This window comes from Cervus elaphus, chromosome 27 (genome assembly GCF_910594005.1).
Source record: "Cervus elaphus chromosome 27, mCerEla1.1, whole genome shotgun sequence".
In the NCBI taxonomy this organism is placed as follows: Eukaryota; Metazoa; Chordata; class Mammalia; order Artiodactyla; family Cervidae; genus Cervus; species Cervus elaphus.
In genome coordinates, this window is record NC_057841.1 from 36503636 (window position 1) to 36521300 (window position 17665).

Below are 17665 nucleotides of genomic sequence, written 5' to 3' on the forward strand. Positions count from 1 at the left end.
CATCTGATCTGCCTTTTTTTAAAGGCGATGATTCTTTTATTTATTTTGTTTGGCTGTGCTGGATTTTTGTTGCTGCCTGGGTTTGCCCTTATCATGGAGAGCAGGGGCTACTCTCTATTTGTGGTGCGTGGGCTTCTCACTACCATGGCTTCTTTGTAGTGGAGCACGGCTTAGGGTGCCCAGGGGGCTTCAGTAGTTTCGACACATCTTCTTAGTAGTTGCAGCTCTTGAGCTCTAGAGCACAGGCTTAATAGTTATGCATAGGGGCTTAGTTGCTCTGTGGCATGTGGGATCTTCCCAGACCAGGTATCGAACCCGTGTCTCCTGCAGTGGCAGGCAGATTTTTTTTATCACTGAGTCACCAGGGAAGCCCCTTGGATCTGCCTTTTAAAGATGTGGTGCTGGGGTGTGTTGGGGGTAGGGAAAGAGATGCTGGAGGCAGAGAGCCCAGTTAGGGAGATGTCGCGTAGGCCAGCTGGGTGAGGAATAAGGAGTGGCTGGCCCAAGGTCCCAGAGTCCTGTCTGGCACCGTGCCTGGCGCTGTGTGTTGGCATTTAAAATTGCCACGCTGGATCCTGTTTGTCTGTACTTACAGCCTTTTCTTTTTTTTAAAACCCTGTGTTACAGTTTGATCCAGATGGATATTTCTGGGCTGTAATTCACTTACTCTGTATAGGTAAGTTTTTAAAGAATTCTTACTTAAACAATTGAGACTTATTATTTAGACCTCATCATGTATCCACTTTTTAGTGATCCCAGACAATAGGAAGATTAAATCCAAGATGTCAAGGTTAAAATTAAATGGACATTTTTTTCTGGTTTGATTTTCCTATTTTGGAGTTTTCCCAAAATGGTTCCAGTCCCCATAGAGTCTCCTCTTTCTCATGAAAAAATGTTAACTAACGCACCAGGGCCTAGGTTCCGTTTGCCCAGATCCACTTGTGCAGTGCTAGCTGGTCTTCTTTAAAAAATGGTGGGAAGAATTCCATATCCAGAAGTTTGTGTCCATAAAAACTCTCTTTCAGCAGTACGCTTAAAAAAAAAAAAATAGTGGGTGAAGTAAAAGGACCGTCTACTTTATTTCAAACCAGTGTTTCCTCTCTTAGAGGGAAAGCAGTGCCCTGACTTTGTGACACACACAGTTCAGAAATCCAGTGATGTTTCTCATGGCACCCTCAGAGGAAACCCAGCCTCCTGTTGACTGTGTCCTTCTGTGGACCATGAACCTCATGGGCCCAGCCCTTTTTATGAACTGCATCATCTGGGGGATTATCAGATGCGCATGCTTAAAGTCCTCTAGAGTGCCGTGGGTCACCCTCTGTGGGCTGCGGGGGACCCTTGTGGGGAAGAGGGGCCCTTCTCCCCAAGGAGTTCGTGTCCTCTGCAGAATTCCCTGTCAGTGACTCCTGTTGCTTCTTCTCCAGGGGCTTATAAGATACTACAGAAATCCCAGAAACCCAACAAGTTAAGGTAAACGTTTAAAAAAATACATGTATTATTTTGTATGGAGCTTCCCTGGTGGCTCAAATGGTAAAGAATCTGCCTGCAACGCAGGAGACCCAGGTTTGATCCCTGGATTGGGAAGATCCCCTGGAGAAGGGAATGGCCAGTATTCTTGCCTGGAGAATCCCATGGACAGAGGAGCCCAGCGGGCTACAGTCCATAGGGTTGCAGAATTGGACATGACTGAGTGACTTGCACACATATATTTTATAATTAATTAATTAAAAATTTTTGTTTGCAATGGGATTTGGTTACTACTCACCAGCTTTCTCTAGTTTCGGCAAGCAGGGACTCTTCATTGCAGTGCACGGGCTTCTCATTGCCGTGGCTCCTCGTGTTGAGGAGCATGGGCTGTAGGCACACGGGCTTCAGTAGTTGCAGCGCTCGGGCTCAGTAGTTGTGGCTCAAGGGCTTAGTTGCTCTGTGGCATGTAGAATCTTCCAAGACCAGGGATTGAACCCATGTCCGCTGCTTTGGCAGGCAAATTCTTATTCACTCTGCCACCAGGGAACTTTTGAAGTCTGGTAAGTCAATGTTTCGCTAAAGTAAAGGGGGAGACCCATGGGGTTGTGAGCTTCTTCCATCAGAGAGACTCTTGAGAGTCCAGGGTGTGGGGAGGGCAGCAGTCTGGGTCCTCCAGGAGCTGAAATGTGCCAGCTGCCAGCCATGTGCGAAGAGCCTGGAAGTCTCTCCTCTTCCCTCAGGGCAGCCATTTAGATGACATTTTGACAAAAATTATGTGACTGGCCTCCTTGGGCCCCAGTTCATTTCTTGCAGCTCAGAAGCACAAGTCTTTTTTCTTGTTTCTCCAGCCCCTTCCAAACTAGACCCAGAAGTCCCTCCCATCTCTAGCTCTGTTCTGAGGTAAAATGAAGCCTTTGTTGAAGGCAGTCAGGGGCGCAGTTGCTGAATGTAAATGAAAAAGATGAGAATTCAGGCCTCGGTCAGGCTGGAGCTGCCAGGTCAAAGCCCCCTAGTGATCAGCTGGGTTTTGGGGCCAGGTGAGGCCCACAGAGAAAGGTCTGAAGGGACTGACTCCTGGGAGAAGGCAGTATATACTCTGACGGTGTGTGATGGGTCCTAAGGCATCATATTTTCTTTGAATAAAGTGTTTTTGCAGCAAGAAGTTGGTAGAGTTGTTAAGATAATATACAGGATACCCAGTTAAATTTGAATTTCAGTGAATGATTTTTTTAGTTGAAGTATGTTTCATGCAATATTTGGAACACATTTATACTAAAGCATTATTCTTTACCCGAAATTCAGATTTATTTGGGTGTGCTGTATTTTTACTTGTCAAATATGGTAGCCTTAGAAGCCAGTCCAATGGCCTGAGAGAGCTGACACTCCTTTTATTTTTTATTTTTTGACCAAGCCTGGTGGCATGTGGGATCTTAGTTCCCTGACAAGGGATCAAACCCTCGCCCCCTGCACTGGAAGGGTGGAGTCTTAACCACTGCACCACCACAGAAGTCCCAACACAGCTTTTAAAACTGCAGATGTACCCAAAGGAAATAATAGACCAAAGTGAAAATGCATTTGATGGTACTAACTTAGGAAATGGTTTTCGAAATTGAACCAGGAATTGGTTTTGAATATGAAGTACACTTTGTGTTGTTTCTTGATAATTTATAAATGTAACTTGTACATAGGTACAATTTATTAATAGAGGAAAATTATTATTCTGTATATGTAAAACATCTATTATTTCATCTTTTATCTTTTTTTTTCTTATTCCTTAGTGACATTGACCAGCAGTACTTAAACTATCTATTCAGGTAAAATATAATTTAAAATTTCAAAAAATAATTCATATTCTTCTAGAACTAATAGATTTTTATTTTCAATAATATCTTGATTAGGGAGATCTGAGCCAGTGTGCCTGCCATCAAGGCAACCTAAATAATTGGGGAGATGATCAGAATTGAGGAAACTAAATAGTAGTCCTATCCTCAGGCCAGACTAGCAGGGCTTCCACCCAGCCCAGACTTCAGAGGGCTATGCCTCTCCCTAGGGATTTTGGAGTCTGTAAGACTAATAAGAACCCACACCTTTTCTTCTAAACTGGGCCCTGAAATTTCCTACCCAAGTGGATTCCAAGTTTGTCTTTTTAACTCATTCCCAGACCCAGTGGATGTCCAAGGAAAGGATTTTAGTGGGAAGGTTGTGGGTGGAGGATGGACTTGCAGGCTGAGATGTCCACACACAACACACATGTCTGAGGTCCTTTGGGTGCAGAATGGAGCCTGGTTTGGGGAGACAAGAGGGTGCTTTGGGGGTCGGGAGCCAGAGGCTGGACTTTCCCCACACCACCACCTTCTGACATGAAGCTCCAGGGACTCAGAATTCTGCTTTAATCTGGACTTCCAGGTTGTTTTGAAGGTGTTTTTGTTAAGGTAAGATGAAGTTTGAGGCTTGGTTTATGACATTTAAGTGTAATTGAATAGATTACACTTAAATGTTATAAATCAAGCATAACATTGAGTATATGGGCTTTCTTGGTAGCTCAGTGGTAGAGAATCTGCCTGCACTGCGGGAGCTGTAGGAGACCAGGGTTCAATTCCTGGGTTGGGAAGATTCCCTGGAAAAGGAAATGGCTACCCACTCCAGTATTCTTTCGTGGAGAATCCCATGGACAGAGGAGCCTGGTGGCTACAGTCCATGGGGTCACAGAGTTGGACAAGACTAAAGCGACTTAGCATGCATGCATGCATTGAATATGTGCATCCTTTTGTACCCTTGCCCCAAAACAGGCATAGAATAGGGTTTAGCCACTCAGTAGAATAGCCTGGGAGCATTCTTGAATCCTGAGAGCCCCCGGGGCACCCTGCGGGACCTAACTGAGAAACAGCGAGGTTTGTGTCCGAAGCTCAAGTTTGCCTAATGCAATGGCATTCTGTCCAGAGGACTGAGTTCACGGAGGTGCCTTTCAACATTTGGTGGTTTAGTCGCTAAGTCGTGTCCTACTCTTGCAATCCCATGGACTGTAATCCACTACACTCCTCTGTCCATGGGATTCTCCAGGCAAGAATACTGGAGTGGGTTGCTGTTTCCTTCTCCAGAGGATCTTCCCGACCCAGGAATTGAACCCAGGTCTCCTGTATTGCAGGCAGATTCTTTACCAACTGAACTATGAGGGAAGCCCCTATCAGTTTTGGCCTCATGGATTTCTGGAGGAAGTTACTCAGCTTAAAATGTTCGACATGAGCTGTATTCTCCACCTACAGATAAAGTTCCTGAATATCTGAGTATTTATGAAAATGCCATTTTGAAGGCAAGATTCAACCCAAACATAGCTGTGGCCTCTTTTGTACTCAGCTGAAAACAGTCATTAGTTCCACTCTGCCCAGACCCATCAGCTGCCTTTTCAAGAGATGTTTCTGAAAATGCAGAAAGACTCTTGGTGTTTGAAATGTTTCCATGACATCGCACCACTTTAGACAATTCTCTGCACCCCCCCCCCCGAAATTATAGCCAAGTTGAGCAGCAGCAGAGGGTTAAGGGGATGGAAAATCAAACTGCTGTGACCACCCCCACCTGCTAGTTCTTCTGCCTGTCCCCCTGTGTGAGGGTTTCACTGCCGAGGAGCCTGATGCTCAAGGCTTCCTGCCTTAGACTGCTGATTCTGTTTCTAAGTCTTTTCAGTACAAGTGAAGAAGGTGAACCAGGGCTGAGATTCGATTTGCCACGGGCCCTGAGCATCCAAACCCAAAGATCTGCAGTTGGTCAGATCTGTCTGGACCTCTGCCTGCTGGTTTGATCTCTCTACTGGTTTGAAAACACAGAGAGAACCTGCTGTGTATCTGACCCTGCTAAATACTTGAGATCGAAAGATGAATAAAATATGGCTTTTGCTCCCAAGGCCATCATTGTAGGAATTAGGAAGGTGTGACATTATATTTACAAATTTTCAGATGTAGACTAGAGAACCAACTCTTTTATTTAATGATTTATTTTTACCCCCTAGTCTTTTCTTTTAGAGTCACCCTTTGGGGTGATCCTGATGATGGCATTTGGAATGCCATGACAGGCCCTGGGAGATATTTTGGGATGGAAAAGGGGTCCCTTACATCCTACCATAAAAGCAATAACTTCCACTGCTGAAGTTATAAGTGGAAGGGGATCCAGTGAGCTAAAATAATGGAGTATGTAGAGGGTATGTGCTTTCTGGAGAAAGAAGAGACAGCAAGCAGACAGCCTGTGTGAAGGATAGAAAAGCTCATTTTGTTTGTGGTGTGTATGTTTTTTACAGCTGCATGTAAACACTTATCTTACAAACCTACAACTTCTGAATGGCCAGAATGTGGCTATTCTCCTTGGCCTTTGTCCTGACCCTCCTCTCTTCTCACCTCTTTCTGTGATGCCGCTCCTCTGGGAGCTGTCAGAAAATCAGAAATGGTGCTGGGAGGTAACTCAAGAGCAGGGCAGGGCAGGGCTGATGAACTCACATTGGTTTCCCTGTAAAACTGGCCTCTTCTACTTCTCTGTAATGTCACCAACTGCAGATCTGAGGCAGTGGTTCTCAGCCCTGGTACTTTAGAGCTTCCAGGAGCCATGGCAAAGTAAAACCATGGATGCCCAGACTATTCCCTTAGAGATTCTAGCCAGGATACTGGGCTATTCAGATGTGTTTGCAGGGTTAAGAATCAGAGTGAGGCCATCCAACATTAAAACAAACAAACAAACATTCTTTCTTCTATTTGAATACAAGGTTTTATTCCTACCTCCAATTAAACCAGCTGCCTGGTAGCATGAGTTTTGATAGAAGAGGGTATGGAAGGTGGGCTTAGGGCCACACGAAGGTGCTTGTAGACAGGCACTGGGAGATGGGACAGGTTTCCAGAGAGGAAGATGGGAGAGAGCCAAACAGATATGACCTGCATCGTCCCTTACAGCATCAACTACAGATTGGTCCAGGTAGTTTTCAGGCACAGGGTGGATGGCATGGACCATGTTGTGGATTAGTTTCTTGGAAATCTAACACTCCTTTTGTAGTTAATTTTGTGATTTAGCTCACAAGTTGATTTAGCTTACATTCAACAGCTAGCTTTTAGGCTGCAGCCTGTTTGTAATTTAAAGTCTGTTCTGTTTCGCTGACAAGGACTCTCTTTAGATGAGCTGGCTATGATGATCATTTGTGGTACAGCTGATGCTCAAAGAAAAGTGTGGACCCTCAGAATCATCACAGGAGATCCAACCCTTTTGCCAAAACTCGAGGCATTTCAGGAGATTCTCACTCTCTTCCTGATGAGTTAGATTTCATCAGAATGAGAACACACAGTGTAGATAATTTGCTTTTAGGCAAATCTCACTATTTCCAAGTATAATGGGTGGAAATGGATGTTGTTTTCTCAGTGCTGGGGAAGCGTTCTTTACCAGTCTGCTGTTTCTTTTTCAGCGTGGTGCTCCTGACTTTAGCAGCTCACCCCACAGGTAAGATTTTGTTTATTTGTTTGTCTTACATTCCCCACTTGACCCAGTGCTCTGACCCTGCTTGTATCTCTGAGGGAAATTTTGTAAGGGAAAGTGGCTGCCTTCCAGGGTGTCACACTCGGGTCAGGAATGGCCACATACTTGAAACTGCTCTTAGTGTTCCATCGCGGAATTCCCTGTCCATGTGCACGTGTGGAAGCCCTCAGTCACTCAGTGGTGTCCAGCGCTTTGCGACCCCATGGACTGTATTCCCCACCAGGCTCCTCTGTCCATGAGATTCTTCAGGCAGGGATACTGGAGTGGATTGCCATTTCCTCCTACTTTTATGTGAATTGGCAACAAATAAAACTGTGGTCTATATAAACAGAGCAGTTGTTTGGAACGAAGTTGTATAATACATAACTTTGTGCCGCACAAACAGCAGCCCATTGCTTCAAAAAGCACACAGGTTTGTCAGAGTAGGTAGTTAAGGCCGGTAGATATTAAGGTAGGAATTTGGTATGTGAGATTACAGAAGCTCTGAATCTAGAAGATCCCTTGGAGATCAGTTTTTCCCATTTTATAAAGCCAGGTCACTTGACCTAAACCCTCTGATGGGTCCTGGTGATGTTTTCTCATAGGACCATAAGGTTGATAACAAAATGTAAGCAGCTAAAACAGCGGAGGAAACTCCCTCTCCTCCAGAAGTGTCCAAGGACTACCCTGATTATGCGGCTCTAATTCCTGCCAATGTGTTAGCTTTCTCATAACACCCAGCCCTCTGGGTAGTTTAGCCCATTTTTAAGACACAAGGACACTTCATTCTTTCCCGCTTGCTTATTACACTTTCCATGTGAAATGTCCACCTCACAGAATGGGTGTGGGTCAGCCAGAGTGCTTTCAAGACTCCTTATATCTGCACCAATTAAGACACAGTAAGAATCAGGACCCATGGGTGCAGTCTTTTTCTTTTTTTTTTTCTTAAGGCTCTGTTAATTTCCTTCTTTTTTTCTTTTGGCCATTTTGTACCACTTGTGGCATCTTAGTTCCCTAACCAGGAATTGAACCTGGGAAGTTCAGAGTCCTAACCACTGGACTGCCAGGGAATACCTTCTGTTAATTTCTGACATTTTAAAACAGGGCTTTATCCTTTTTGGTTTTGTCTTACCTCTTCTTCTTCTTTTTTTTTTTTACTTGTGTCTTCATTATTTAGTAGTACTTTGAAAACATTTTAAAATTGAAATATGATTTACACAAAGGAAATGCATATTCTTAAATGTACAGTTTGATCAATTTTGACAAAGGTACACACCCATGTAACTCACACCTCTATCAAGATATAGAAAACTTCTGTCACTCCAGAAAGTCTTCTTGTGTCCCTTCGTAGTCATTCCCTCCTTACCAACCACCAGAAGCCCCTATTGATCTGATTTCTGTTACCATACAAAAGTTCTGTCTATTCTAGAGTCTCATACAAATGGAAACACATAGGAAGTATTCTTCTGTGTCAGGCTCTTGCATTCAGCGGAGTGTTGAGGTTCATCCAGGTTGTCGTGTGTCTCTCTAGTCTGTTCCCTTTATTGCTGATGAGTGTGCCAGTGTATGAACCTTTTGTTTACCATTCACCTTATGAATGGTAAACACATTAATGGTGCACATTAATTGTTCCAGATTAGGGCTGGTTTGAATAAAGTTGCCATCAACATTCTCATAAAAGACTTTTTGTAGACTTGTTTTCAGCCCTCTTGGATAAATACCTAGGAGTAGAATTTCTGGGTCTTAGAGTAGGCATATGTTTACCCTTGAAATAAAGTGCCAGTTTTCTAAAGCATTTGTATTGTTTTACTTCCCACCCAACTGCTAGTGGTAAAGAACCCACCTGCCAACGCAGGAGACAGATGCAGGTTCAATCCCTGAGGTGGGAAGATCCCCTGGAAGAGGGGCATGGAAACCCTCTCCAGTATTCTTGCTTGGAGAATCGCTAGGACAGAGGAACCTAGTGGGCTACAGTCCATAGGGTTCCAAAGAGTCAGACATGACTGAAGTGTCTTAGCATGGAAGCACGCACAGTAATGCATGAGGCTCCGATTACTCCATGTCTTCACCAGCCTTTGGTGTTGTCTGTCTTATGTTAGCTGCTCTCCTAGGTGGGTGATGGTCTCTCAGTAGTGCTTTTGACTGAGCTGCGCTTCTCACTCATTCCTGAGTAGCTAGAAAGATAAGCTTTCCTGTGATGCAGATGGTGTGGCTTTGACACCCACCTTTGGGATGCGCTGGGACATGGTGTTAGGTAGGGACCAGGTAGACAGTTCGCTGTGTCCTGGGTGCAGACCCTGATACTTCTCCCCTTTCAGGCATTTGGTTTCCTTCTTGGTGAGTGGGGTCTACAACTCCATCTAATCTTGCAAAGCCACAGTTCATGCAGAAGCTCCAAGAATCTTGGAACCTTGCTTTCCCTGAGACTATTTTAGGTAAGAGTAGGGAAAAGAAATTCTTCCTTTGTTTGAAAGGTTGCATTTCCTCTTTGTGTGAGGGCCCTCTGCGGTGGCATTTTCAAGAGAGAACATTTCATAGAACCAGAAGGGCAGGAGGACTCGCAGGAATCTGACCAGAAATGACCTTGTCACCTGGTATCTATTGCTAGTACTGAGATAAAGCCAACAGTACTCACTACATCTTGGAAATGACCTTCTGCTTTCCCACTGATTCTGAGGACTAAAATGTGGCGAGAGGAAATTTTCCTGCTGTTCAAATATCAATTGTTCTTGGATGTAATAAGATCATTGCCACACTTTTCACTGTGGCAATTTCATGCTCCATTATCTTCAGAGAGATGGGATTCACTCCCTCAGAGAGTCAGCAGAATTTTAACCGTGGAGTATGAGAATGAAGGCTTAACTCAGACCTTGGTGTATAAGCTGCGTGTTGATACCACCAGACATGTTTACAACGCTTAGACCACTTACTTGTGCTTAAAGTGGGCATTCTGCTCTTGCGGTGCAGGAGTGTTGTCTTTTGAGCATCTTTACACCATTTTTTAGGCTCCTGGGTTTAGTTCCTACGTGGTTGGGTCCAGCCAGCCACATACTGCAAGATCTTCAGGGCTAATTTTGTAGCACAGTTGAGAAGCTGGTGTGTACCCTCTCTGTTAAAGTAAAAAAAGAGGCCAGCTAAAGTCATCAGAGGGGAAGCATTGGGGGTCGATTTGAGATTGATTGGGCTTCCCTGGTGGCTCAGACCATAAAGAATCTGCCTGCAATGCAGGATGCCCAGATTTCATCCCTGGAAGATCCCCTGGAGAAGGAAATGGCAACCCACTCCAGTATTCTTTCCTGAAGACTCCCACGGACAGAGGAGCCTGGTGGGCTACAGTCCATGGGGTCACAAAGAGTTGGACATAACTGAGCGACTAACATAAAACTTGAGATTGAAGACCAGCAGAGCCAAGTGGAAAGTATTTGGAACATTCTCTGTAGGGAAAGCAGGAGGTGTTGAGGTCTCCTGGATACCCTTGGTTCACTAGCACTTGTTATTTGTCAGAGATGGCCCTAACACAGTGGATACAAGTGATGAATAATCATAGAATCATTGCAGTTAAGAATGGGATGGTTCTAGAAGAGACTGTCATGGGATCAACTCCATGACAAATGTGTGGAGGTTTTAGAAATGGCTCAAAGAGAAGAGCCAGCTGTGCTGTCTCTTGCTCTCAATAATATGCAATCAATTTTTCAGATTTGGGCGAGGATTATCATGTAACTGGTCAATCCCTTAGGATGGTGATTTTTTTTTGCTTTATCTTCCTCCCTCTCTATCTACTCAGGACCACTCTACTGCCCTTCAGATCCCTCCACAGCTTGGGCTGGGCTGTCAAGACTGCCCCTTGCCCCCTCCTCGCTGTTCTGGGCACCAGGAAGGAGCCCAGTTCACCTCCCCTGAGTGAGGGGGTAGCACCCAAGGAAACATGAGGTCGTGTATTTAATGTATGCCTCTCTGCCTAGTTCTCCTGATCACACTGACTGCACTGCAGTCTCCCTTACTCTGAAAGGGAGGTTGGGAAAAAGCCAAGAACCAACAGCCGCTAAAGATACAGAACAAAGCCTCGGAGAGAACAGCTTTCCACCCTCCCAGCAGGGGGTCGGAGCTGCCCGCTAGGATCCGGGTGCTCAAGGTTACCCTGGCTGTTGCTTCTGGAAAGAAAGGGACTTCAGAAGCAGTGGAGCTCTTCATGCACTTTACACGTCTGGGCCTGATGTTAGTTACAAAGTCCCTCACTCAAATAAGTCTCGAGTAGACAACAGAGGTGTTCAGTGGGGCCAAATATAAAGAGAACCAAAACTCTTAGCCTTTTGCTGGGCTGTGAGAAAACCAGATCCTTGAAGACCCTCTCACTTTAAACACAGGTACATATGCACCAACCAAACCAAACAAAGTCACAATAGTTACGGTAGAAAAAAAGCTACCCTCCAGAGAAATGGAATTCACACCTTTCTTTCCCAGTTGATGGTGGAATCATTTGAGATCATTTTTTAAAAATTTAATTTTTTTTAACACCAAAATCATTTTGTATTGGGGTATAGCCAATTAACAATGTTGTGATAGTTTCAAATGAATAGTGAAGGATTCATTTGAGATCATTTAAGGCTGAGGAAGTATAGCATGCCCTGTGTCTTTAGTTCTGAAACTCTTGATTAATAAGCTTAGTGATCTAATTTTACATATGGTAATATATATGACTCAATGCTACTCTCTCAATTCATCCCACCCTCTCCTTCACCCACCCCCTGTCCACAAGTCTGTTCTCTATGTCTGCCTCTCCATTGCTGTCTTGCAAATAGGTTCATTAGTACCAGCCAGTGGAAATTCACTGGGAACTCAAATCTGGTACTCTTCTCCCAACCTAGAGAGGTGGGATGGGGTGGGAGGTAGGAGGAGGTTCAGGAGGGAGGGCTGTATACCTATGGCTGATTCATGTTGGTGTATGGCAGAAACCGATACAGCAATTGTAAAGCAATTATCCTCTGATTAAAAAATAAAAAAAAAGAAAAAGTGATGAAGAACGTTCCACTGCCCCTACCGTGCTGTGAATACTCAGAAAAATCAGCCTTTCTGGCTCCAGACCATCCAGAACTGAGAGACAGACCCAGGCCTGGGGGTCTTAAAGGCCTGGCGCCTCCAGAATCTCAGAAATTCGAGATTTGGATGGATTAGGCTCTCTGCCGTGGAAATGCTTAATTCCTTTTCTCTGGACATTTTTGGAAGGCTTTCTGCTTTTTTAATCTCCTGACTTCTTGTTTGTGACCAAGTTCAAATTCCAGAGAGGGAAGCAGCCAATATGTGTGATTTTCCTCTTACACCAAGTGGAACTAAAAGAATGAACTTACTTCACTAGAAATAAATGTACCCTTTGGACCTTAAACTAAAATGAGTATGCATGGCTGTTGGCCCCTGCTCTCTTTGTGTGGTAATTAAAACACAAAAATGAGAAAAGATGTCTGAGGCATGCACTCATGATCCTTTTTTAGATATAAGAAAAAAAATAATAGAAAAATCTTTTAAAAAAAAAAAAAAGAAAAAAGATTCTTTTTGTCCTGTCCTCTGGCTGAGGCAGAGGTGGCTGCCTGGTGAAGAGCAAAAATCTTAGGGTTTGGAGTGACCAGGGCCCGTGTTCTGGCTCCAGAGTTCAAGAGTTGTGTAATCTGAGACACTTCACTTCTCTGAGCTCCAGTTGAAATGGGGACAAGAAAGCCTCACAGATTGTTACAAGGATTGGAAAAAAAACGATGTACGGAACGCTTTTAGCCCAGGGTCCTGCTCAGGGCAGACTCTCACTAAATGGGTGATAACTGTCGTCATGCTTGGGCTTCCCAGGTGGTTCTAGTGGTAAAGAACCTGCCTGCCAGTGCAGGAGACACAAGAGACGCAGGTTTGATGCCTGGGTTGGGAAGATCCCCTGGGGGAGGGCATGGCAACCCACTCCAGTATTCTTGCCTGAATCCCATGGACAGAGGAGCCTGGTGGGCTACAGTCCATGGGGTTGCAAAGAGTCAGACACGACCAAAGTGACTTAGCATAGCACATCATACTACTTTTAATATATTAAGACAGTGCTAATGACATAGAGACCCTCGAATGCTGGAGTGAATTCGCTGATACAGTGTGTTTCTGGGCAGCGGTGGGCAGGGGGCTCTCGGGCATGGCGTCTCACTCTTGCTGTTCCCACCAGGTGACCTCCTCAGCGTCCTGGACTTTCCGTTGCTGTATTTCTACGGATTCCACGGCAGCTGTTGTGCCAGGTAATCCCGGCTCGTAAGGCCCCTCACACGGTGGATCCGTATGCTTCTGTCCTACCACGTGTGTCTTTGTGAAGCCCAGGCTCACTGCCCGTTGTCTGAATGTGCCGCAGAAGAAAGTGGTGCCCAGTGCCAATGAGGACGGTCTCCCCCTCTGCCATCAGGGGCTTGTTAAAGGACATTCTTGGATGCTCAGAGCTGGCCTGGGACCTGCGAGGTCCCCTGTCCTGAATAATTTTCTTGGCCAGAGCAGTGGTTTTCAGAATTGCAGGAGAGAGAGAATTCTCCCACTTTTTTTTTCCTCGACAAGCAGTTCTTAAACAGAACTTCAGTATGTAAAAATGATGAAACTGATTCAGTTCAAGGTAAGATTCTGGTGCAGATTCACACCCTGTCAGCTTCTGCCTTGACTTCTCCCTTGTTTCTAAGGGGTGACCTCCAAAAAACCTTGACTGAACCCCAAGACTCTTAGATTTTGAAACCAACAGCTAGGAGCTATCTAGACCACAAGGTGATCCCTAATATTTGGCTTTGGGAAGTATCAGAGATGTGGACCAATTAGATGGATACATTTATGGTGCTACTAATAAAGAATTCGCCTGCCAGTGCAGGAAATGCAGGAGACACGGGTTCAATCCTTGGATCAAGAAGATACCCTGGAGGAGGGCATGGCAACCCACTCCAATATTCTGGCCTAGAGAATCCCATGGACCAAAGAACCGGGTTGGCTGCAGTCCATGGGGTTGCAAAGAGTTGGACACACCTGAATGTCTGAGCATCACAGATAACCAAAAGTTCATCCCATTCTACCCACCCTCTTTCCTGCATGACCCCCACTTCACCTGACTTTCTTGTGCTGAGAAATGGAAAGGCTTCTGTGGATAACCTCAAAGGATGGATTCTTTATTTTTTTTTATCATTATTTTTTAAAACATTTTTATGTATTTATTTGGCAGCACTGGGTCTTAGTTGCAGCATGTGGGATCTAGTTCCCTGACCAAGGAGCAAAGCCAGGCTGCCTGCATTGGGAGTGCAAAGTCTTAGCCTCTGGACCACCAGGGAAGTCTCAGAAACATGGATTCTGATATATTTGAAAGATTACACTTGGGTTGAATTCTAGCCTTGCTGTTTGCTCCTTTGTGTCTTTGGGCAAGTTATCCTAGTTCTCTCAAACTTTAGTTTAGTTTTCTCATCTGTAAAATGGAAAGATCATACCAATACAGGGTGACTGTGTGTATTAAATAAGGTACATAAAGTTCTAAGCATCTTGCCCAGCCCAGCAATGGTGAGCATTATTATTATCTGTAAATAGAATGTCAACAGACCAGGAGCAATTGCTGCATGAAAGCCAGATCACTTGTTCCCACACAAAAGAGATTGTGCTTGTGAAGCAGTGATTCTTCACAGAGTCAAAAAACTGATATGTAGGCTAGGTGCTGTTTCTGATGGGGGTGTGTTAGCACACACACACACACACACACACACTCAATATTATAGAGTATGCTTCTGCATTTGGGGCTTCCCTGGTGGCTCAGATGGTAAAGAATCTGCCTGCAATGCAGGAGTTGCAAGAGACCAAGTTTCGATCCCTGGGTGGGGAAGATCCCCTGGAAAAGGGAATGGCTCCCCACTCCAGTATTCTTGCCTGGAGAATCCCATGGACAGAGGTGCCTGGTGGGCTACAGTCCATGGGATCACGAAAGAGTCGGACACGACTGAGTGCCAACACTTTTCTGCATTTGAGCCTCAGAATGATTAAAAAAATAAAAAAATCATCCTCAGAGAAGTTTCAGGAAAGCACTGACAGAATTCATCTTCTCTGTTCCTGTCTCTTTGGTCAGGCCTTGTCACTTGCCTGTTAGCTAGGATTTGTGGTGTGAGTGTCCATGGGCTTGCTTCCCTTTGAGCCTGGTTATTTGACTGCCTTGGGTGACCAGGGTGCGGAGGGAGGGCACCAGGCTTGGTTAATTTGATCAGAGCAACAGAGTTCACGGCCCATGGGTGATGGCTTTGTGGGGTAATCTTCTGCCTCCATTTGTGTCCCTTTTAATCTGTCTCATAACCCAACATGAAAAATCAGGTTTTTTCATTTAAAAGATTTGGAAATCTTTACTTGAGTTAGTTTAACTCTCCATTACATTCTACCTCTCGCTTCAGCACACAGAGCTTACCCTCTTCTAAGAATGTGTCAGGACCTCCCTGGTGGTCCAGTGGTTAAGAATCCACCTGCCAAGGCAGGGCACATGGGTTCAATCCCTGGTCCGGGAAGATTCCACATGCCACAGAGCAACTAAGCCTGTATGCCCTATAGCCCATGCTCTGCAAGTAGAGTAGCCTCCCTAACCCCTGCCACTCGCTGCAACTAGAGAAAGCCTGTGTGCAACAACAAAGACCCAGCACGGCCAAAAATTTTAAAAAATTGTAAAATTTTAAAAAAGGAATGTCTCAGTTTTCCCCACATCCTCTCATGGCTCCCCCATAACTGTATCTCAGACTACAAGTTGTCACCTTCAGAGGTACTGAATGGCTTCCCTTGTGGCTCAGATGGTAAAGCATCTGCCTACAATGCGGGAGACCCAGGTTGGATTCCTGGGTTGGGAAGATCCCCTGGAGGAGGAAATGGCAACCCACTCCAGTACTCTTGCCTGGAAAATCCCATGGACGGAGGAGCCCAGTAGGCTACAGTCCATGGGGTCTCAAAGAGTCAGACACGACTGAGCAACTTCACTTCACTTCAAAGGTACTGGGGGAGCTCAGGAGGGGTCATGGAGGCCTGAGGGATCAGAGACCCCATTAACAGGGAGCCCCAGGCTCCCTCACTCCTGGGGTCCACCCAGTGCTTTTTAAGACCTACCTCCACATTGAGAGGTAGGCGAGCTGGAAGTGGAAGAGCTGGATGAGAGCAGGACCCACAAATCATTTAGAAACGATTAACCGACATGGAAGTCAGGTGATGGGAAGGGCTCATGGGTACTTTCAGGAGTTTGTTGGTCGCAGACCAGGGGTAGCTCAGTCCTCGTAGAGTCTGTGCTAAGGGGAAAGGTCGACATGGAACCGTGCCCTCAGGAGAGGACAGGAGGAACCCCGAGTGGACCGAGGTATGGCAGGTGAGAGCCAGGCACCTGTGATGTTGGGGCTGTGGGGCATGGATGCCACCAAGGGGAACCCTGGAGGGCCGGCCAGCCTCACAGTCACAGGCACCCAGAGCGTCTCACTCCGTCTCTCCGGCGGAGAGCACATTTCCACAGCGAGTTCTGAAGGGCCGCGGAGAGCTTTGGAAGAGCCAGGAAACCTGGACCCCAATTGTGTCTCTGTCTTAGTTTGCTTGTTAATAAAATGAGACTTGGGGCTGGGGAGCCTTTCTCTTTTGAAGATCTGATTCCCTTCAGGTGGGATGAAATGACTATCCTTATTCCTACTTTGAGAACACAGAACCGAACCTGGGGCAAGAAAAAAAAAGGGGAAGAAAACTGGGGATTTGGTCAAGGTTACACGGGTCAGTGAGCACAGCCAGGAACAGAATCGCAGGTCACTGGATTCCCAGCCTCCTGCTTCCCCAGAGGGACTCCTGTGGGGGCGACTCAACGCCTTAATCCAGAGCGGGCCAGGCTTCCATGCCTGCAGAGGCAGACCTGTGCAAACTTTGCAGGTTGTTAGGCCAAACGGGCTGGATTGCACACAGAGGAAACCTAATCCCCGTCTCTGGTTCTGCCCCAAGAATGTGAGCTCATCGAATCTAATGAAGTGAAGGCGCGCATTTCTGTGAAATCTGGCCTTAGGTGTGTTTAGTCAGTTCAACCCGCTTCTAAGTACACCTGTCAAGACACTTACGTAATGCCTGCTGAGACCAAGGCACCTTGTTTGAGTCTGTTGGGGAAATACAGAGACGCCCAACATGGGACCCCTCCCTCTCAGGGCTCATGAGCTGGGTGGGAGCCACACCCAAGCGCCTATAATAGAGATCAGATGGCAGGATGGCACCCGACACCCCTGAAAGTACCAAGGAGGAGGTACATAGAGGCCAAACCCCTGGGAGGCCAGCCTCAGGTCCCCTTGGGAAGCGAAGGCTCTTTCAGGCATTATTCCCAATGCATCTCTTCTGTGTAGATCCCCTTGTTTTGGGGGACTTCTATTACGTAGCCTTCTGCTTGGACAGCAAGGAGATCAAACCAGTTGATCCTAAAAGAAATCAACCCTGAATATTCATTTGAAAGGACTGATGCTGAAGCTGAAGCTGTAATACTTTGGCCACCTGATGTGAAGAGCCGACTTATTGGAAAAGACCCTGATGCTGGGAAAGATTGAAGGCGGGAGGAGAAGGGGATGACAGAGGATGAGATGGTTGGATTGGGATCATCAACTCAATGGATATGAGTGTGAGCAAATTCCAGGAGATAGTGAAGGACAGGGAGGCCTGGGGTGCTGCAGTTCGACTTAGCAACTGAACAACAACAACCCCT

At 45.8% G+C, this 17665-nt stretch overlaps 1 protein-coding gene across 11 annotated transcripts in view; it reads left to right on the forward strand.

Moving 5' to 3' along the window:
• The window catches only part of TMEM241 (transmembrane protein 241), a 113165-nt gene that overhangs the window by 53400 nt on the left and 42100 nt on the right, over positions 1 to 17665 (forward strand). For all 11 annotated transcript variants that reach the window (XM_043889076.1, XM_043889081.1, XM_043889080.1 and 8 more), the window contains 5 exons: positions 628 to 676; positions 1425 to 1470; positions 3246 to 3281; positions 6902 to 6936; positions 13139 to 13208. In XM_043889076.1, the coding sequence (XP_043745011.1) occupies positions 628 to 676; positions 1425 to 1470; positions 3246 to 3281; positions 6902 to 6936; positions 13139 to 13208 (236 nt within the window). The remainder of the gene's footprint in view (positions 1 to 627; positions 677 to 1424; positions 1471 to 3245; positions 3282 to 6901; positions 6937 to 13138; positions 13209 to 17665) is intronic.